Here is a 19,978-nt window from a genome sequence, read left to right as displayed (position 1 = left end):
GCCAGGCTGGCACAGGGTGTGGTACTGTTCTGGGTCTGGAATGTAGTGGAACCAGTGGGTCAGGCTTGTTAGAGGCTCAGGCTCTGGCCTCTCCATCCTTGAAGTCTTCAGGAGGACCCCCACCCCTCACCCCAAGCACAATGATGTAACTGAAAAGCAAATATTTATTTTTCGGGAAGAGAAACAGAGGAGAGGGTGGGGGCCTCTGGACTTAAGAGGCCCGGGCAGCTGGTCTATGGTTGTCCAGGTAGCACCGCAGGGCTGTGGGATAATCGGTCATGACACCAGTGGCTCCCAGGCTGAAGGCCGTTTCAAAATCCGACTCTTCATTAAGGCACCAAAAGATCACCTGAGCAGGAAGTGGGGCTTATAGTTTCCAAACAATTGTACTTGGAACTTCCCCTTACATCTAGACAGTGGGAGCACTCCTCCTCCGTGGAGACCTCCCAGCAGTAGTATGCTGGAGCTGATTGTTAAATTTTCAGGAATTTTGCAAAGTGGTTATGAAACCCAGCCATTATTAAAAATTAAATTATATGTAAACTTGTAATTAAATTGTATTAACACAGGTAATAAATACTCAAAACTTATCACTTTCTAATTATAACCTATGTTCTTGAGGTTATATGTCTGCTGCAGCTGTTTGAAGGAAATACCACGTAATGATGTGCTACCACATACCTCTTCCCATTCTGCATTTGGTGAGCTCATGTTGGTAGCCTGAAATTGGCCAAAGTGGGAGTATTTAAACTAGGGAAATTCACGCTCAAATCAAGCCTTTTATTTTTTTCCTCCTGGAGAACCAGTTGTTGACCATGTACCCACACACCAGTGCCTCCCAGCTTGCCCTGTGTCTGTGCCTTCCCTGCCTTCCTGAGTCTTCTCCTGTGGGCACGAAGGTAGGTGGAGATAGTATTTTTATCCCAGACAAGTTCCTCAATCTCTCAATTCTTTTTTTTTGAGACAGGGTCTCACTCTGTCACCTGGGCTAGAGTGCTGTGGCATTATCATGGCTCACTGCAACCTCAAACTCCTGGGCTCAAGTGATCCTCCTGCCTCAGCCTCCTGAGCAGCTAGGACTCCAGGTGCACCACCATGCCACCATGCCTGTGTCTATTTTTTTGTAGAGACGGGATCTCACTCTTGCTTAGGCTGGTTTCCAACTCCTGACCTCAAACAATCCTCCCACCTCGGCCTCCCACAGTGCTGGGATCACAGGCATGAGCCACCATGCCTGGCCTCAATTCTTTTTTTTTTTTTTTTTTTTGAGACAGAGTCTTGCTCTCTTGCCCGGGCTAGAGTGCTGTGGCATCAGCCTAGCTCACAGCAACCTCAAACTCCTTGGCTCAAGCGATCCTCCTGCCTCAGCCTCCCGAGTGGCTGGGACTACAGGCATGCACCACCATGCCTGGCTCATTTTTTCTATATATATATTTTTAGTTGTCCAGATAATTTCTTTCTATTTTTAGTAGAGACGGGGTCTTGCTCTTGCTCAGGCTGGTCTTGAACTCCTGACCTTGAGCGATCCACCTACCTCGGCTTCCCAGAGTGCTAGGATTACAGGCGTGAGCCACTGCGCCTGGCCCCTCAATTCTTAATTTGACAAATGAGAACAGTGATCCACACCTTCAGCTCTGTGGTGAAGATGTGAGGAGTGAGAGGGCTGACCTGAAAGAGCTGTCATGCCATGCCGCACTCCCCCCACAGCCAATCAGCAGCCTGGCCTGGCCTGTCTGTGAGGCCATCCATCCCCAGGGCTGCCACCCGAGCCAAGTCCTGTCAGTGGCAGCATCGCCTGCTAATGAGACTCTCTGCTTCCACGTAGGTCCCCACAATCTCTTCTCCACATGTTGTTCACTCAGCAAACCTCAGCTGGATCGGGTCTCTCCACTGCTTCAGACCCGCAAAAGCTTCCCTTTCCGCTGGGCTGAAGTCCACGTTCCTTATTGAGGTCCACGGGCCAGCCTCAGCCTCTGCTGCCTTCTCTAGCTCCCCTGGGCCACTTCCTCCATGCTGCAGCCTGGGGGACCCTTTCAGCCCCTCTGCCAGTTCCCCCAGCAGTCACACATGCTGGGTCTCCTGGCTGAGATGTTCTCCCTTCCTTCCCTGAGAGCCAGCTTCCTCCCATTCTTCATACAGCTGCTCACCCCTCACTTCTTCCAGAAGGCCTCTGAGCCCACAGACCACAGCACTCTGTTTCTTTTCCGTCCACTCATTGCCTTTGCAATGGTGGCTTCATTTTTTCTCCTGCCCTTGATGGTAAGATCCCATCTTCAGTACCGCAGTGCCTGGAACGTTCTCAACAAAGCTTTGCTAATTAAATAACCTGGTCAAAGCTGATGCTCAGGAGAGGGGATGGTGCTGGGCCTGGGCTGTCCCTGCTCTGGTCCTTCCCCAGGCCCCCTATCAGGGATCAGGATAGTAGGTTCAATACATCATCCTTGACATCATGGCTAACGTTTATCATGCTCTTACTGAGTTCCAGTTACATATCCAAAAGAAATATAACATTCTCCCCATTTTGCAGATGAAGAAACTGAGACTTAGAAGGTGAGTGACCTGCCCAAGTGATCCAGCTCGTTAGTGGCAGACTGGGACTGGACCCTGCTACCAGGCCTACGTGTTGCAGGAGTGGCAGTCGGACCTCACCTGTACCCCACGCTCCTCCAAGTGGCGGATCAGACTCTTCCGCATGATGATCCTGCAGGGTTGGTTGGGGTGACAAAGGCAATGATGAGACGGGACAGGAAGGGCGGTGGCAAGTCTCTAAGGAATTGTCCATCTAACCTTCTTGCTCAGCTCACCATTTGGAAACCGTAGCTGTCAGCTGGTTCAGCCAAGAGCCGGGAAATGGAAAATAGGTCCTGCGGAGAGATGGGGGGTCAGCCCTTCAGGTTCCCCTCTGTCATCGCAGAGGTAATAGTGACCCCCTAACAAGTGTAACCCTACCCCCCTAGAAGAAACTTTGTAGCTGCCCAAATGAACAATTCACCCACTGTTCAGTGAGACCCTACTCTAATATCCATGCTTTGAGGATGTGCCCCTCCCCTCGCCATTTTACTGTTAAGGAAACTGAGTCTTAGAGAGCTAAGGTGACTTGCCAGTCACAAAGCAAAGCAGTGCTGGGGCCGGGGCCAGGGCCAGGACCAGACCCAGCTTGATTCCAAAGCTGGACACCCACTCTGGAGGGCCTCCTGGTTGGGCCTGGCCAGCTCAAGACCAGATAGCACTTCATGGTTCAGCTACTTGCTCCTAATTATCCCACTCCAAGGTGACTTTAGAGGCCCTTTATAGTGTCCCAGGGTAGGCTTTGAAGGAAGATCCAGGGCAAACCTGGGCTCTATACTTCTAGCTGTGTGACCTTGGACAAATTATAGAACCTCTCTGAGCCTCAGAATCTCCATGGGTACCATGGGGAACACGATTTCCACACCTCCTGGAGGTGCTGCAAGGTAAAGATCAAATAAACCAAAAGATGTAAAAACACTTTACAAGTCCTGTATAAAAAGTCACGTCGGCTGGGCACAGTGGCTCACACCTGTAATCTCAGCACGTTGGGAGGCCCAGGTGAGAGGATGGCTTGAGCCCAGGAGTTCTAGGCTAGCCTGGGCAACAGAGTGAAATCCCATCTCTACAAAACAATTTTAAAAAATTAGCCAGGTGTGGTGGTTCATGCTTATATTTCTAGCTACTTTGAGAGGCTGAGGCAGGAGGATCACTTGAGCCCAGTAATTCGAGGTTGCAGTGAGCTATGATTGCATCACTGCACTCCAGCCAGGGCTACAGTGAGATCCTGTCTCAAAAAAAAAAAAAAACCAGTTACCTACTCAAAGCTTTTAGCATAATGATCTCTTTGTAGCAAAGGACTGTGGGGGCTAGGTGGGAGCTTCTCTCAGGACAACAGAGGGGAGCAGACAGAGAGCCCTGGGGACGACGCATAGAAGTTGTTAGAAAGCAAAGGGAGAGGCCAGGCCTGAAAGCTAGGAAGTATCTAAATTTCTGATACTTTACCCAGCTGTTACTTTGTTAATCTCTGTCTCCCTGCAGGAGAAGGCTGGCTTTTTCCTTCTGAGAGTTGAGAGAGCCACGCTATAAAGAGTTACTATAGTATCTGTCTCCCCAGCCAGACTGTAAACTAACTGGGGGCCTCACCCCACCCACATTAGTCTTATTTACTGGTATAAGTTATTTACTGGAACAGCGGAGACATTCAATAAATATGTTGGATGAATTCGGATGAATAAATGAATGCTTTACCCTGAAACTCCTTGTCAGTACACAGCTGCATATCATTTCACACGTATTCACGAATGCTGGGGAGGAACCCCAGCCTTGGGGGTTACCTTGGAGGGAATCCAGGGAGCTGGGGAGACAAGGACTCCTCCCCCACGGGGACCCTGAGCAATGGGCTTGAGGGGGAGGTGTTTTCTGAGGTCCTGCCCCACCCTGGTACCTGTTAATGATGGTGGGCAGGAAGCAGAAGAAGAACTTCTCCGGGATGGGGATGAAAGGCAGCAGCCCCAGGTAATAGAGCAGCAGCACCCACAATCCTCTGCTCACCGTGAAGGACTGTGGCATCTCAGCATTCTAGGGAGAAAGGAGAGGGTGAGAAAGAGATCGATCTGCTCTTGGGGAAGCAGAGAGGAGGTGTGAGCGTCAGGGGAGTGGTGGTGGATGTTCAGAAGGTCCTACTACTGGCATGATCAAAGTCACATCTTGGCCCAGTGTTTGAGACCTAAATGTGGCTTCCTTGTTGCCGCCACCATGTGGTCGCTCACCCCCCTCGCCAGCCACCTTTCCAAGTTCTACCCTGGGAGACCCTGCTCATGGGCCAGTTCCTCCAGAAGCCTCCCAGACCCCTCTAGCTCAGGCCCCTCAGGACTCTGGCTCCTGGGAGGAGGGGACCCTGGAGCAGGAGGGACAGGGACTCACGGCGGCCTTGCACTTCTTCATGACTGAGCTCTTCTCTGAGGCCCAGATGGAGATTTCATTGCGGTCAAAGCGCCTCACCAGGCTTGCTATCTGGGAGGAGGAGACGCAGGTGAGGGCAAGCCAGGCCTCTCTCCAGCTGGGCCACTGCCCACCTCTGCCTGCAGCCCCACCTTGTGAATGAGCTCTTCATTCTCCTCTTTGACCTCCAAGCTCATAGGCGTCCTTGGGAACCTCTGGAACATGTCCTCCAGACTCACCATGCGCCGGTCTGACCCATGAGCAAAGTGGCCTGGGGTGAGGGGGGTGGTTGTGGGAGGAGGGATCAGAGGAGAAATGGTGGGCTGGGGGTGGGAAGCCAAGGCAGGGGTCTGGGGAAGGTGGGCCTGGCTTGGCCATGGCTCACAGCCCTTGCTCTCACCTGGTGAGAAGTAAATCTCCAGCTCCTCCTTGTAGAGGGGCAGGTCCTGGGGAGGGCAGGAAGTACATCACTAGAGGCACACATGGAAGCATGGCAACTCTCTGCGTGGGGGTGGGGGTCAGGGCGAGGCCCACCTTAAAGTCCAGGCTGCTCACATCCCTATTCAGGCCTGACTGGCGGGACAGGTTCTCATCATGTGACACCACCACCACTCCGTCCCTTGTCAGCTGGCAGTCTAGCTCTAGGAGGTCTGCTCGCTGGGTCATGGAGCTATGGGAGCAAAGGTCAGTGGGGAGCAGTCAGTGGGGAGCAGTCAGTGGGTGGGGAGGCGGGGGCACAGGTTGGGGAGACTGGGATTGGCCAGACTGCATGTTGGTGGGGAGGTATGTAGGGGAACGGGGGAGGGGTGCAGACTTCACTGTGGGATATGCAGGAGGTGCAGGAGCACCTCCAGGGTGCTCCAGTCATAGGACCCCTTGGTATGGTGCAGCGCACAACCAGCACAACCTTACGTGGTGACTCGGCTGGGGGCAAGTGCACTCACTTCTCCATGGCCTCCATGGTGTGCTCCAGCCGCTCTCCAGATCCTGTGTGGGATAGCTGGGGTGGGTCCCCGGGGGCCTGGACTGGCCTAGTCACCTTCCTCTCACCGGCCTCCCTCCTGCTTCCTCTTCCCAGTTACTGCTGGTTGAGCCAGACTTTCCCTCCCTATCCATCCCCTGCCCTGCCACCTTGCTCTCCTTCTGCTTTGGTCCTTGTCCTGTTTCTGGCATCCCGCCCATGGACTAACCCTTCTTTGCTGTCCACCTTGGCGCCTGTCTTGCCATCCTCACTCCACCCCATCCCTGCCAGTCCCTCCCTTCCCTCCCCTACCCAGCTCACCTCCTCGGTGGGCGCCCAGGCGGACACGATAGGCTGGAGCCCAGGGCGTGTGCAGCAGGCGAGGCCGGCGCAGGAAGAAGATGGACAGCATGACATAGCTGCCCAGGGCGGGCAGGGCGTAGTATAACAGGGGACTCATGGCCACACTCCCGTGGCTCCCGCAGCGACAAGCTCAGCCGTCTCTAAGGAGGACTGTGCTGCCTTGCAGCCTGCCTAGCCGGTGTGGGCTGGCTCTTGTACTGGTCACTGCCACACCCCTGGGACCTGCTGAGCCTGCTGCTGGAGCGAAGCCAGGCTGCAGGGCTCAGCTGGAGCCAGGGTGGAGGCAGAACAGGCAGGCAGCCCTGGCCCTCACACTTCCAAGGCCCTTCACAGGCCCCAGCACCCCTCCATCCTTGGCCGCATGGTAGGAATAGTCTTCCCCCCAACCATGTCTGTTGTGGCCTTCCCCACACCCACTAGTGCTTGTGGCCAGGGTATACAACACACCCACCCCTTGCCATTCCAGAGAATCTGGGGGTGTGTAGGGTGCCCCTGAGTCACCCCCAAATCACCCCCAGCCAGTCAGACAGGAAGCCGTAAGAAAGGGGAGAGGACAGTGACTAAGGGGAAAACTGACCCCACCCCACTCTTTCCAGGAGTCTGGAGCTCCTTTCACCCCCATCCTCAACCCTGGCCAGCCGGGAGCCAAAGGGCACCAGGGTCACCTACAGCCACAGCTGGGCAGAGCTGGGCTGAAGTCAGTCCTCAGAGCAGCAATGGTTAGGATCGGGGCATTGGCAAACACAGACAGAGCCAGGACCATCCGTATACACATCTCTATATTTATATATTAGATACAGGCACAGGGAGGTGGGCAGGGGGCACCGGGTGCTCCATGTACCCCCAGCTTCACTTCCGCTCACCCACACACAGAAGCAGCAAGGGTGTTAAATGTGGCAGCTTTGAGGGGAGGGGGTTTGGGCCTGGCCCTACTCCTCAGGGATACTAGCCCTTGAGACCTAGGAATGTTCCTTCAGGGAAACAAGGTGGGTTTTAATGAGATGAGTGGGGCAGGGCTTGCCCTGAGTCCTCACTCAGTGCCCCCACCCCACAGTGGGTCCTGGGGCAGCCAGAGCCCTTCCATTCCAGAACTACCAGACTGGGATAGCTGGGGTAGGTGAAGGCAGAGCAGCAGAGGGAGATTCGCTTTGGGGCCACTTGAGCCCTTGGGCCCCAGGGAAAGCGGGGTGAGGGACACCTTGGCCCGCCTGAAGCAGGGGGCCTAAGCAAAGGGAGAAGAAGGTGGCCAGGCCCACCCTCTGAGCCGGCCTGGGCTGCTGGGGTCTGGACTGGGCACAGTGTCCATTTCTAACAGTCTGGTGGGAGAGGGGCAGGCAGGAGGCAGGACCTAAAGGAAAAGACAGGCAGGGAAGGAATCGTTAGTACTCATGAGAGGACCTGATAGAGCCCTGACCTCAATGTCCCTCATTTCATCCTCACAGTTGGATAAGATGCATCTCAGTTTCCTTATCTGTAAATGAGATAATTACATATTTTATATATTTTATATATTCAGATATATTTTGAGAGCTGGGGTCTTGCTTTGTTGCCCAGGCTGGAGTGCAGTAATGTCATCATAGCTCACTGCAGCCTCGAACTCCTGGGCTCAAGTGATCCTCCTGCCTCAGCCTCCCAAGTAGCTGGGACTACAGGTGTGTACCACCATGCCTGGCAAATTTTTTAATTTTTTTGTAGAAATGGGGTCTTGCTATGTTGCCCAGACCAGTCTTGAACTCCTGGCCTCAAGTGATCCTCCCACCTCAGCCTCCCAAAGTGTTGGGATTACAGGCATGAGCCACTGTGGCCAGCCAGTGGAGATAGCACTAGTACCTATCTCAAGGTAGTGCTATAAGGATTAAAGAAATCGATACATGTAAACCTATTAGAACAATGTTTAGAGTTCTCTCACTGCTTGCTCTCCTTATTAGAACCGTCTCCAGGAAATGGTGATGCAGAGAGGTGAGGTGTCTTGCACAATATCACACAGTGCTTAATGAGTGGCAGACCTGGGTTTGAGCCCAGGTGTGTCTGCCTTCTTGCTAACAGACCACAGCTGGCCAAAGACAGGAAGAGACTATAGGAAGGAAGTAGGGCAGTGTGGGTGGGGGTAGGCCCAGTGGGGTCCCCCACAGCTGTGTGAACTGCCGACCTGAGCAGCAGGTGTACGAGGGCCTGGCATCTGGGTCAGGGTGGATGCTGCTGGGCTCCTCCCAAAGAAATCACAGCCCCACCCTGCCTCTCTGCCCACACTGGGAGAGCCGAAGCCTGGCGCCTCATATGGGTGACAGGTGCCCTCAGTGACCTCTGTAGGTCTGGAATGGCTACTGGGGCTAGAGGATGCAGGGTGTTGACAGGTGGGAGATATTTGGGGTTGGAGGACTGGGTGGGCCACAAGTCGGGGCCTGGGCAAGCCCTGGACACTTCTGTTGCTATCATACACATGGGCCACAGGTGCAGCACAAGTCTGTGACCGTGTGGAGGCGTGTTAGGCACCCTGGTGTCACGTGAGTGTGTGCGTGGGCAGTGGGAACACTCACCAGGCCCAGGGGGCAGGGCCGTCTGTCCAGGTTAGGGGGCCTCCAGCACTCCAGGCTGGAAGCGGGCTGTCTCCTGGAAGATGAGCTCCTTCAGCCGCTCCTTGGGTAGATCATCCAGCTCCATGTCGAAGGTGAAGGGCTCCTCAGCGACCGGCTGGGGTGACAAAGACAGTGAGGCTCAGGGCAGGTGCTGGGGGAGGCCTGCTCTCCCGCCGGCCCTGCTGCTGGGGGCTGGCCCACCTCATCTGTCGGGTCGTAGTACTGCTCTAGGTAGGGGTGAGCCAGTGCTTCTTCCACTGTGATCCGTTTGTTGGGGTTAAAGGTTAACATCCGGTCCAGCAGGTCAAGGGCTAGGGAAGGACAGAAGTCAAGGTCAAAGGGAAGGCCGGAGGAGCTCCTAGAAGCATTGCTTTGCTGCTCTGTGCCCAAGGGCCTGTCTCCTCAGGCAGCTGCCGGGCTCATGCACCCTTCTCTGCACGCAGCCTTTAAGCCATACCAACCCCCTTGTCTCTCTCACCTTTGGAGTCCGACTTGGGAAACAGTTTGGCCCAGGCCACCTTGGTCTTGGAGGGCAGAGACTGTAGGTAGTTTCGGGCCTTCATGTTGATGATGCAATTGAGGTCCTCCTGGGATGGGGAGCCCAGGATGCCTGCAGATAAGGAAGTGACTTGGTGAAAGATCTCCTCCTCCTTCTGGGACTAGGACAGGCAAGGAGGCAGGAACAAGAGCTCCCAGCTCAGCAACTCACTCCTGTCCCTCACAGGGTCACCTCCGGCCACTTGTGTGCTCGTGAAGAGCAAGGGGCTGGATTCAGACAGACCTAGCTCAAACCCTGGCTCTAGTGCGTCCTTAGGTGGGGGCTTAGCCTTGCTTTTCCCATGTATCAAATGGCGATATGATCTATACCTCACTGAAATACTGTGAGATGCTGGAGAGACCCCGCACATGGTGGTGCCCCTCACTCTGACCCTCAAGAAATGTCACCTCAGATAAGCTAATACCTGCCCCTCAGCTGGCCAGGCACCCTTACCCAGAATGTGGTTGAGCTGATCCAGGTAGTGCTTGCCGGGGAAGATGGGCCGATTGGAGAGCATCTCAGCCAGGATGCAGCCCACAGACCAGATGTCGATGGACTTGGTGTAACCCTGGGGAGAAGGAGAAAGTGGTGGGCTCCTGGGCAAGCCGTAACAGGGTCCTATTGTCTGGGCTAAACCACCAGCTCCAAACTAGATCCAACAGCAGCCAGAGAGACAGAGGGCAGAGGCCTGGAGGACCCAATGCTCAGCTTTCCTCCAGAGCCCAAGTGCCAGAAGGAAGTGACAAGGCCCACAGGGTGGACTTCCAGTGCCATGGGGGTCAGTACCTGGCTCAGAGGTGGCTCCAGAGCTTCCTGGGACCTGGCCCCTTCCCTTCAGGGCTGAGGAGCTCTCCTACCTTGGAGTTCAGCATGATCTCTGGGGCGCGGTACCAGCGTGTGGCCACGTATTCCGTCAGAAAGCCAGTGTGGTCGTGCTCAGGGTCAGCAATCCGGGCCAGGCCGAAATCACAGATCTGGAATCAGATCCGGGCTGCTGAGCTCTGGGCTCAAGGCTTCCACAACCCAGGTGGTCACACTGCCTTGCTTTTGCCCACACTGTTCCCCTTGCTTGTGATGTGCTCCTGCTCGAGGCTCCTATTGGTCACCTGGAAGCCCCAGACCCTAGAGCAAGAGGGGACAGGTGCCCAACCTCTGACCTTAAGGTCGCAGGTGGTGTTAATGAGCAGGTTGGAGGGCTTTAGATCCCGGTGGAGCACGTTGGCCGAGTGGATATACTTGAGGCCCCGCAGGATCTGGTAGAGGAAGTAGCAGATGTGGTCGTTGCTCAGGTGCTGGCTTTTGAGCAACTTATACAGGTCTGTCTCCATCAGGTCCTGCACAATGTAGCTGAGCATGGCTCCGGAGACCCCCGGGCAGGGGGCAGCAGGAGACACTTGGTTAAGGAAAACAGGCCCTGGAGACTAGCCTGCATGTCCCCTCCAGCCGGAGCCCCTTGGACATAACGATCTGCCAACCCATATCATGAGCTGGGCAGGGGCCACATGCAGCACCAGGGCTCAGGGCCTCTGTGGCATCTCAGCTAAGGCACTGTACCCTCCTCAGCAAAGGACTTCATTCTGTGGCCTCGGTCTCCCTACTGGGGAGATGGGGTAATAATAAACCTTGGGAGGCAGGAGAACTTCACAGTTAAGAGCAGAGCTCAGGAGTTAACCCAATGATGTCTGAAATCCCCACCCTACTACTCACTGGCTTTATGATCTCAACTTGTCTGTGCCTTGACTTCCTCATCTGGAAAGTAGGGAAAATAATTGTTCTGTAGAGGGTGGTTGTGAAGACTAGATGAGGTGACCCATGTTACGCTGCCAGCCCAGTGCTTGGCACCCTGTGAGTGCTCAGCAAACATGAACTATTATTGCTAATATGAGTGCCTGAGTCACATGGCTGTTGAGGGACTTAAATGAGATAATGCACGAATACCATCTGGCATGCAATGTTTGCTTAAAAATAAAATGCCTGCCTTATGGGAATGGTTTGTGCAAGAAAAATGAGGAGACACTCCCAACAGCACACTCCTACTCAAGGAAGAATGCTTGGCCATACATCAGGAGATAGAGGAGTAAGTGTCTTTTCCTATTTGAAGATAAAGCAAAAATTAAACACAAATAAATAAATAAATAAATGCCATTTGGCTTGTCTCTGGAAGAATAAGTCAGGACTGTCTTTTAGAGGCAGCCTTAAAAGGGTCTTCAGGGAACATCTTGACCAACCCTGCTGTTTTATAGATGGGGAGGCCCAGCGAGAATGCAGTGACTTGCTTAAGGTCACACGGCCAGCTGGGGGTGACTATGGAGCTTTTCTGTCCAGTTTGTGGTGGGGGCTGCAGACTCTGTAGTACCAATCCCTTCTCTTGGGTGGAGGACTGGGACTGGCAGCAGTGGGCAGGATAGGGAAGAGATGATGGGTGTTACAAGGTTCCAACAACAGAGCCAGGCAGAAGTGGACAACAAACTAGGAAAGCAATATTGAGGGAGGGCAGCAAAGGCTAGGCTGTCCCTCCCTGGGCAAGGTTCAGGTCTATAGGTGATTAGGTAGGGCTCTGAGTGGGAAGTCACAGAGAAAGGACAAATTCCCATCTGGGGGAGGGGAGCAGGCAGCAACGGAAACACTTGATTTTAGGCTTCTAGGCCTCAGTTTCCTCATCTTTGAAATGGAGCTGATGAGGCCATCTCATAGGGCAGCTGGGAGGTAGAATAAGAAATGTCGAAGCACTTGGCACACATGGCACCTGACACATAGGAGGCCCTCAAGAAAAGGCAGTTTTCTTTTTCCCTGCCTTCGTTCTAGTCTGAGGACCCAGAGAAGAAAGAATCATCAGTTTGTTAAGCAAGAACTGGTTGTGGACAGAAACTGGATCATGTCACAGAACTACAGATGTCAGAAGACAAAGCTCCCATAGAGACCATCTTGCCCAGCCTCCGCACTGAGGCAGGGAGCATAGAACTGACTTGTCCAAGGTCATTCTGCCTGGCTGCAGCAGGCCAAGATTCACATGAGACCTCCAAGCCCTGTTATATTCTGTGGGCTCTCCTCAGCCGAAAGTTTGTTTCACTGGGTTTGTTTTGGAGGGTGGCAGGGAAGATGGAAACAGAAAGAAAGCCAGTGTTCCCCAGCCCAGCTCTGAAGCTGTGCCTGGCCAGCCATCTGGCCAAGGTGAAGGATACACATCCCGCATGGCCTCCAGGGTGGGCGCTCGCAGAATGTCTCGGATGCCAATGACATTCTCATGATGGAATCGCAGCAAGATCTGGATCTCTCGTAGCGTGCGCTGGCAGTATGTCTGATGCTCGAAGGGGCTGATCTTCTTGATGGCCACTCGAGTCTTGCGCACGTGGTCATAAGCTGAGCTGAGAGGGCCAGAGAAATGCTGCTGGTGTGGCCTTACAAAGGGGGAGTCCAGGCCTGGTGGCCCCACCCAGGCCTTGGCAGGGAGGGGAGGGAGCAGGAGAAAGCTCTGGCCAAGTCATAAACAATGCTCGTTCCTTCCTGCTGTGAAGGCCTGGGATCTCCAGGGAGAAAGCTGGGGACCAGCCAGGCAGCCCTTCGGTGACTTCATAAACAGAGGAAGAGTCTGACCGCTCACTGACTTCCCCTCTCCTCAATCCCCTTCCATTCTAGTTGCCCTGATCCCTCCTCTGCCCTGCCCAGGAAGGGCTGCTTAAACCCAAGACTGGCCCAGCGGGTGGAGATGAGTGGATGAGGATGAAGCAAATGCTGAGAGGAGGCACTCGTAGGAGGGATGGAGAGAATGGATAAGGTGGGGGGTGGTCCTCGGTGTGAGGGGCCCGGGCAGTGGGCTGTCCCAGAGGAGCAGAGGCCCAGAGCACATGGAGGAGCCAGGAGAACTCACAGACCCCTCCCAGAAGATTCAGGGAGGCACTCCTGCCCCCTCATCCCTTACTGGGCCCCTCCCAAGGGACCCAAAGCCCTGCCCCATCCTGAGCTCTGCTCTTCTCTCCCCAACTCCCTGGCACAGCCTCACTGGGGGAATTCAAGACACCCTCTTCCCCAAAAAGGGTCCCTCACCCACCCTTCCCTAAGGACATCACATCCCTGAGGATACTTATTCTCTGTGCCTCACCCCTTGTCTGCAGGGTCCCCGAGGCCCCCACAGCTCCCCCATATCCACTTAGATGCCCCGCCTTTCATTATAGAAGGGTCGGTTCAAAGCCTCCAAACCCCCTCCCCTAGAATGCACTCAAAGGCCCCCTCCCTGGGCCGCTCCCAAGCCACCAGAGTCCTCTGCCTCTTCAGATGTTCCGAGTCTCCACGTCCCAGAAAGCACTCAGGACCCCTCCCTTCCCTCTCCCTCGAAGCCCACTCCCCCTAAGTCGCCCCCTCCCCTGGAACGCCCCCTCACCTGACCATGCCGTACGCGCCCTCGCCGATGTACTGCAGCTGCGTGTAGCGCGGGCCCACGTCGAACGGCTGCCCCTTCACTATCTCCACTTCCCCCGGGACCCCCGGGCCGACCCCATCGGCTCCCCGGGGCTCCCCGCCCCCGCCCCCCTGAGCCGCCGCCGCCGCCGCCATCTCCACTCCTCCCCTCCCGCCCGCCTCCCCCGGCGGCCCCGCCCGAGGCCCCGCCCCTTCCCGCCCGCCCTGTCACTCGCGGGGCCGCGCGCTCCAGGCCCCGCCCCCGCCCCGCCTCCGCGCGTCCCCGCCCCCCGCGCGCCCCGCGGAGCTGGCGCGCGGGCCCGCGGTCGCCACGTGACCTGGCCCGAGCGCGCCCGACCTTCGCGCCGCGGTTGCAGCGGTCCTCGGCCCCGGCCCTTCCTGCGCCAGTAGCCGCGAGGCTCCGCAGGGTCGTTTTAGGGGCGTCCACGCCCTCCCCTCGAAGGCGAAGCAGCGGGTCGGTCCGGCCGGTGACTTACCCCGGGCCGTCCAGAGAACGAGTACTGAAGCCGGACCAGAGCCGCGGCCCTAGGTTACCCTAGGTCAAATTTTTTTGGAATGAATTAGGTCTTACAGATGGAGAATCTGGGAGTGGGGTTAACTAACTTGGGTAAGGTCACTGTAACAATGACAGCGGAGACTCAAAGTGATGTCTTCTGAAGCAGAGGCAGTAATTCCATGCTGTCGCAGGTCATAGACTGTGAAAACTGGAGGAGGGGCCCTCAGACTGTCCAGTCCATCCCTCCCATTTCACAGTGAAGATGTGAGCTGGAAGCCTCACAAAAACACACAGCTCCTAGGCTTTAGTAAGTAATCGCGGTGTTTTTTCTCCTTCAGAAGCTGGGGTTAGGTCCTTGTATGCATTACAGATCAAGAGACAAAATGGAACAGTAATTATGATCCTGAAATTGCTCATGATTACACCCACAGCCAGGCATTCTAACTCAGATTACTGAGACTGAGTTGCTGGTTCCCAATAGCCCATGGGTCAGTGAAGGTTCAAGAGGTGTTCATTAGATCGATGATTTTTTTAGTTATTCATTTGACAAACCACTGAATGGCACCGTGTACAAAGCTCTGAGCTAGGCACTGTGGCTGAAAACAGGGTATTACAGAGTATGAATTCGTGGTTAAGAGCAAGAACTCTCTGGAGCCAGAGTGCCTGGTTTAGAATCTCATCTTTGCCACTTATTGGCTCTGTTACCCTGGGCAAATGACTTACTGGCCTCTCGTGGAGGTTCTAATCTATTGAAGAGACAAGATGCACATGCGTAATTCAATTTAATACAAGATAGAAGGACGTACTATATGGTGTGTGAGCTCCGGGGTGGGCAAGATCAATCTTTCTAGCGAAGTGAGGAGAGAGTAATGGAGGTGGTGTTTGAGCCATTGAAAAAGCAGGAGGGCTACAGAAGGCTGTGATCCAGGAACGCCATCAAGGGAACGGCACGGGAGCCAAGGTGTAGAGGCAGGAGCGTGACCTGTCCGGCGTGGCTGCAGTGGAAAGGATGAAGGGGGTTCAGGCTGGAGGGGTAGGTTGGGGCCACATGGAGGAAAGCCATGGATTCTGGCAAGCAGTTTGGATGTTACTCAGTAAGTGTAAAAGCCCTTGAGGGGCTTTTGCCAGATCATTTTGCAACTGCGGGAGATTACAGTGACTCAGAGAAAGCACCACAAGAGTTCATCATGGAGCCAGGTTTCCTGAGTGGGAGTGTTTCCCAGCACAGGAAAGGCTGTGTGCAGGGAGGAGCCTGCCACCTCCTGCTGCGAAGGCTCATTTAGAGAGTGTGACTGAGGTTCCCCTCTAGTGGCTGAGGTTGGTATTTCCATAGAGGCCTGGATGGGAATCATTTTCCCTGCCAGGTAGTTCATTACCTACCTCACAGCTCACTGCATTCTTAGAGATTTTCTAATAGCTCCTATTTGGTTTAGCTCTGTCCTTTGGAGCTACCCAGACTAAATATTAAATCATTTCTTATCTTTTTGTGATTTCAAGGTCCAGCACATCGAAGAGCACAAATGAACATTCCCATTTCGACTAACTCAACCAGCCAGCGTGTGTGCAGGATGAGGGGTCGGAACACATTAAAAAACTTATCAAGATTGAAGTACTGACTATTTTTTAAAAATCAAAAAAAAAAACCTTGGGACCTTTCTTTATATATTACAGAATATTTGAGATGCCCAAATATCTCTTCTCTGGTATAAGCATTTTTCAACTGATCTCTTCTCCAAAATCTTTTTTATTTTTTATTTATTTTTTTAAGAGACAGAGTCTTGCTCTGTCACCCAGGCTGGAGTGCAGTGGCACAATGGTAGCTCACTGCAGCCTCTAACTCCTTGGCTCAAGCAATCCTCCTGCCTCAGCCTCCCCAGTGGCTGGGACAATGGGTGTGCGCCACCACGCACACCTGGCTCCTTCTCTGAAATCTTTGTGGTCAGCTCTGATGGTCCCTGCTGGGCCCCTTCCCTGTGCTGTTCTCCTGTTCACCAGGTTTCTTTCTCTGCAGTGTCTCCCTTTAGTCACATCATATTCCTGTGGCATTGACTTTTTCCTTTATGTAAAATCTCTACCCTTACCCTAGTTCCAGTGTCTGCGGGAGGCTAAGTGATATATCAGATTCAGCATGTCCAGTGAAGGTCATCTTCTACTCCCAAAACTGTTTCCTACATTCTATTTTCTTTAGTACCACCACCATTCTCTCATGGCTGAGCCCTGCAAGTTTTCCAGTTTTCCATTTCTCTCCACATGCAGCCAACTCCTTGTCATTTTATTGCCATAGCATTTCCTGAAGCCATGCCCTCTACAAATGATCTAACCCTAATTTCATATTTTTATTATTTTTTTAATTTTCTAAATAATTTCAGACTTACCACAAAGTTACGAAAATAGTTCAAAGAATTTCTCTATACCCTTCAGTACTCCCCAAACATTAACATTTTATTTACACAGTAAAACTATTAAAATCAAGAAATTAATATTAATGGAGTTAATCTGTAGATCTTATTCAAATTTTGCCAATTGTCCCACTAATGTCCCCTTTCTGGCTTACGATCAAATTCGGGATCACATGTTTACATGTTGCATTTAGTTGTTGTGACTCCTTAGTTTCCTTTAATCTAGAACAGTTCCTTAGCCTTTTTTGGGGGGGGGCTCTTTCATGACCTTGAGTTTTTGAAGATTACAGGCCAGTTATTTTGTAGAATTTCCCTCAGTTTGGGTTTGTCTGATGTTTCCTCTTGATTCCCAGGTGACTTTGCCTTTATTATGGTATTCCACTATTACCATTGTATTAACTCGTCTCCTTTCTCCTTAGCTATGCCTAAAACACAACCTTGATTAGGTTTGTACTAGCCAGGAATCTTTTAGCAACGAGTGGTCAAAGACCCAGCTCAAACTGACTTAGGCAAGAAAGGAAATATATTGGCTTACTGAAAAGGTTAGCAGTAGATGTTAAGACACAGTTGGCCCCAAGGACTCAAACAATGTCATCAGGACTTTGGTCCCGTCTCTTAGCTCTGCTTTTTTCTGAATTGGTTCCACCTCAGCCAGCAATTCCTCTCCGAGTAGCCAGATGGCTGCCAGCAGTTCCAGATTCATGTCTGACTTTTTCCAGTAACTCCAGTGAGGGGAGAGCTCTTCTGTCTCTATTTCTCTCTGTCTCTTCTTGTCTCCTTGTAACTAGATTTAACTCTTACTGGTTACCAGTTTTGTTTGCAGCCTGTGCAAATCCTTGAACCTGAATCAGTGTGCAGTTGGGGTTCAGTTATCTCTACGGGTATAATAGGAACTGAGCTGGAAGAGGGATGGTTTTCCCAAGGAAAATTGGGACACCATCCCCAGAAAGTGCTGAGTAGGCAACACAGTAGAGTCTAATTACAACATTTTTTATTCTTAGTTCTTCCCATTAAGTACTAGATGAAGTCCAAATCCCTTTGTCAACATTCAAGGCCCTACTGACTTTGATCCAGGTCTATCCTTTCAGGCTCATTTCCCTGATTAACTTTGCTCTAGCCCAGTGGAATTTCTCAAGTGGCTTATGTATCATACACATCCTACTTCTGCACTTTTGCTCATGCTATTTCTATTAATATTATTTGGGATGCTACTTATATGGGATGGGTATTTCAGTAAAGGGAATCCTTTCCATTGCCAGGATTGGCTCACATACCACCCCCTCCTGAGGTGTTTCCTGATACCCTCCCACTCCATGTGGTATATCTGTACCTTTTTCCTGTCTCAGAGCAAATGCCCAATTTGTATTATGTTTATTTATGTACTCTTTTTTTTGTGTGTTTGTCTGAGATGGAATATTTATGTACTCATCTTGCCCTCCTAATAGATTGTTCCCTCCCTCCTTCCCGTCCTTTTTCTTTCTTTCTCTTTCTTTCTTTCTTTCTTTCTTTCTTTCTTTCTTTCTTTCTTTCCTTTCTTCCTTTCTCTTCCTTTCTTTTCTTTTCTTCCTTCCTTCCTTCCTTCCTTCCTTCCTTCCTTCCTTCCTTCCTTCCTTCCTTCCTTTCTTTCTTCCCTTTCTTTCTTTCCTTTCTTTCTTACAGGGTCTCACTTTGTCACCCAGGCTGGAGTGCAGTGGCACAATCATATTTCACTGCAGCCTTGAACTCCTGGGCTCTGGCGATTCTCCTGCCTCAGCCTACTGAGTAGCTAGGACTATAGGCGCACACTACCACACCTGGCTAGTTTTAAAACATTTTTTGCAGAGATGGGATCTTGCTATGTTAACCAGGCTGGTCTTGAACTCCTGACCTCAAGTGATCCTCCCACCTCAGCCTCCTAAAGTGCTGGGATTACAGATAAGAGCCACCGCACCCAGCCTGTACAATTTCCTGAAGCCCATGATGCCGGTGTCTTCCCTTTTAAACCCTCTTCAGTGTCAAGTATTATTTTGCACCTTGTAAATATTAGTTGAATATTTATGGCACAGTTTCCACATCCTTCATCATCTGGGACACTATTTTCTGGATGAGCTCAGGGTTGACTGTGTCCCTGTTAAAATGCAGTGTGCAAAATAGAATACCATTTTCTAGATGTGGGAGTATAGTAGGAGTACTCTTCCCTGGTAGTGTTCCAATACTTTATTCATTTCTACACAGAGCCTTTCCCTGAGCCTCCAGTCTACACTACATGCTGTTCGTAAGCCTCCCTCATGGTATTCTTTCTTTTATGGAACTTATCGCAATTTGTCATTATACATTCATTTGTGAAGTGAGACAGTGCAGTGATTTTAAGTGTGGGGGCTGCAAGATCCCTTCTTTTTCTGCTTCTGCAAATTCACTTCCCAGAGCTGTGGAGGCAAGGTGTATTACTGTCAATTTTCAAAATACATTTATTGGCCAGGTGCGGTGTGGCTCATCCCTGTAATGACAGCACTTTGGGAGGCTGAGGCAGGAGGATCATTTGAGCCCAGGAGTTTGAGACCAGCCTAAGCAACACAGTGAGACCTCATCTCTACAAAAAATTAAAAAATTAGCCAGGCATGGTAGCCAGCATCTATAGTCCCAACAACTTGGGAGGCTGAGGGGGGGGAAGATCGCTTGAACCCAGGAGTTCAAGGCTCCAGTGAGCTATGATCACACCATTGTGCTCCAGTGCCTGGGTGACAGAGCAAGACCCCGTCTCTAAAAACGAAAAAATACATTCATTGAGTACTTATGTGTCATATAAGTGATAGCTAAATTGGAGGAGAAAACAAAATGCTTCCCAAGTGCTAGATGTTTGGGGGGCACATGATCCCATTTGATGTTTATGATAGCCATGTGAAATAGAAGTCATCTTCTTTTCACAGGAGTGGGAAAGTTTGGGATGGGAAGGTTTGGTGACTTGCTTGAGATTACATACTTGGCAAGTATCAGAGACTCAAACCCATGTCTGTCTGGCTCCAGAGCAAAGGCTGTAAATGGGTGGCCCAAGGCCACATTCAGCGTGAAGGTTTATATTGCTTGGCCTGTGTCACTTTGCTTTCTTTTAATTTGAAAAAACAAAGCAAAACAAAAATATGGCTTGTGGAATCAGACTGCCTGAGTTTGAATCCTTTTATCACTTATCAGTTGTTTAACTTCTTCCTTGGTTTTCTCATCTAAAAAAGAAGATGCAGTACTCACTTCACAGGAATGTTGAGATTTAAATGCTTTTGTATGTGAACCTGAGTAGGTGACATA

At 52.0% G+C, this 19,978-nt stretch overlaps 2 protein-coding genes across 2 annotated transcripts; both read right to left on the bottom strand.

Moving 5' to 3' along the window:
* Nucleotides 1-151: 151 nt before the first annotated feature.
* Nucleotides 152-6,459, bottom strand: GDPD3 (glycerophosphodiester phosphodiesterase domain containing 3). Its single transcript, XM_012660191.1, has 10 exons — nucleotides 6,233-6,459; nucleotides 5,895-5,937; nucleotides 5,485-5,620; nucleotides 5,351-5,396; nucleotides 5,103-5,221; nucleotides 4,933-5,022; nucleotides 4,454-4,587; nucleotides 2,805-2,864; nucleotides 2,650-2,701; nucleotides 152-349 (listed from the first exon to the last, which is right to left on the bottom strand). The coding sequence occupies exons 1-10, from the start codon at nucleotides 6,369-6,371 to the stop codon at nucleotides 212-214; spliced, it is 957 nt and encodes a 318-aa protein (XP_012515645.1). The 5' UTR covers nucleotides 6,372-6,459; the 3' UTR covers nucleotides 152-211.
* Nucleotides 6,460-7,034: 575 nt separating this feature from the next.
* Nucleotides 7,035-14,036, bottom strand: MAPK3 (mitogen-activated protein kinase 3). Its single transcript, XM_012660189.1, has 9 exons — nucleotides 13,767-14,036; nucleotides 12,571-12,753; nucleotides 10,546-10,735; nucleotides 10,246-10,362; nucleotides 9,842-9,956; nucleotides 9,329-9,460; nucleotides 9,052-9,161; nucleotides 8,812-8,965; nucleotides 7,035-7,622 (listed from the first exon to the last, which is right to left on the bottom strand). Exons 1-8 carry the CDS (start codon nucleotides 13,937-13,939, stop codon nucleotides 8,843-8,845), a joined length of 1,143 nt encoding a protein of 380 aa, XP_012515643.1. The 5' UTR covers nucleotides 13,940-14,036; the 3' UTR covers nucleotides 7,035-7,622; nucleotides 8,812-8,842.
* Between the last annotated feature and the right edge of the window lie 5,942 nt (nucleotides 14,037-19,978).

The sequence above is a fragment of the Propithecus coquereli genome, unplaced genomic scaffold, assembly GCF_000956105.1.
Source record: "Propithecus coquereli isolate 6110/MARCELLA unplaced genomic scaffold, Pcoq_1.0 Scaffold66, whole genome shotgun sequence".
Taxonomy (NCBI): Eukaryota; Metazoa; Chordata; class Mammalia; order Primates; family Indriidae; genus Propithecus; species Propithecus coquereli.
Note: the sequence above shows the minus strand (reverse complement) of the source record. Positions and strands in the feature narration are given on the sequence as shown.

What these genes read in the sequence shown, in the direction of transcription:
- GDPD3 (XM_012660191.1), bottom strand. Translation starts at nt 6,371, where the DNA reads ATGAGTCCCCTGTTATACTACGCCCTGCCCGCCCTGGGCAGCTATGTC. An exon ending in TGAGCAGCCTGGACTTTAAG is followed by an intron (nt 5,397 to 5,484) that starts GTGGGCCTCGCC and finishes TGCCCTCCCCAG; the next exon opens with GACCTGCCCCTCTACAAGGA. An exon ending in TGGAGGAGCGTGGGGTACAG is followed by an intron (nt 350 to 2,649) that starts GTGAGGTCCGAC and finishes CTTCCTGCTCAG; the next exon opens with GTGATCTTTTGGTGCCTTAA.
- MAPK3 (XM_012660189.1), bottom strand. Translation starts at nt 13,939, where the DNA reads ATGGCGGCGGCGGCGGCGGCTCAGGGGGGCGGGGGCGGGGAGCCCCGG. An exon ending in CTGGAGGCCATGCGGGATGT is followed by an intron (nt 10,736 to 12,570) that starts GTATCCTTCACC and finishes AGCCATGCTCAG; the next exon opens with CTACATTGTGCAGGACCTGA. An exon ending in ACACCACCTGCGACCTTAAG is followed by an intron (nt 10,363 to 10,545) that starts GTCAGAGGTTGG and finishes ATCTGATTCCAG; the next exon opens with ATCTGTGATTTCGGCCTGGC.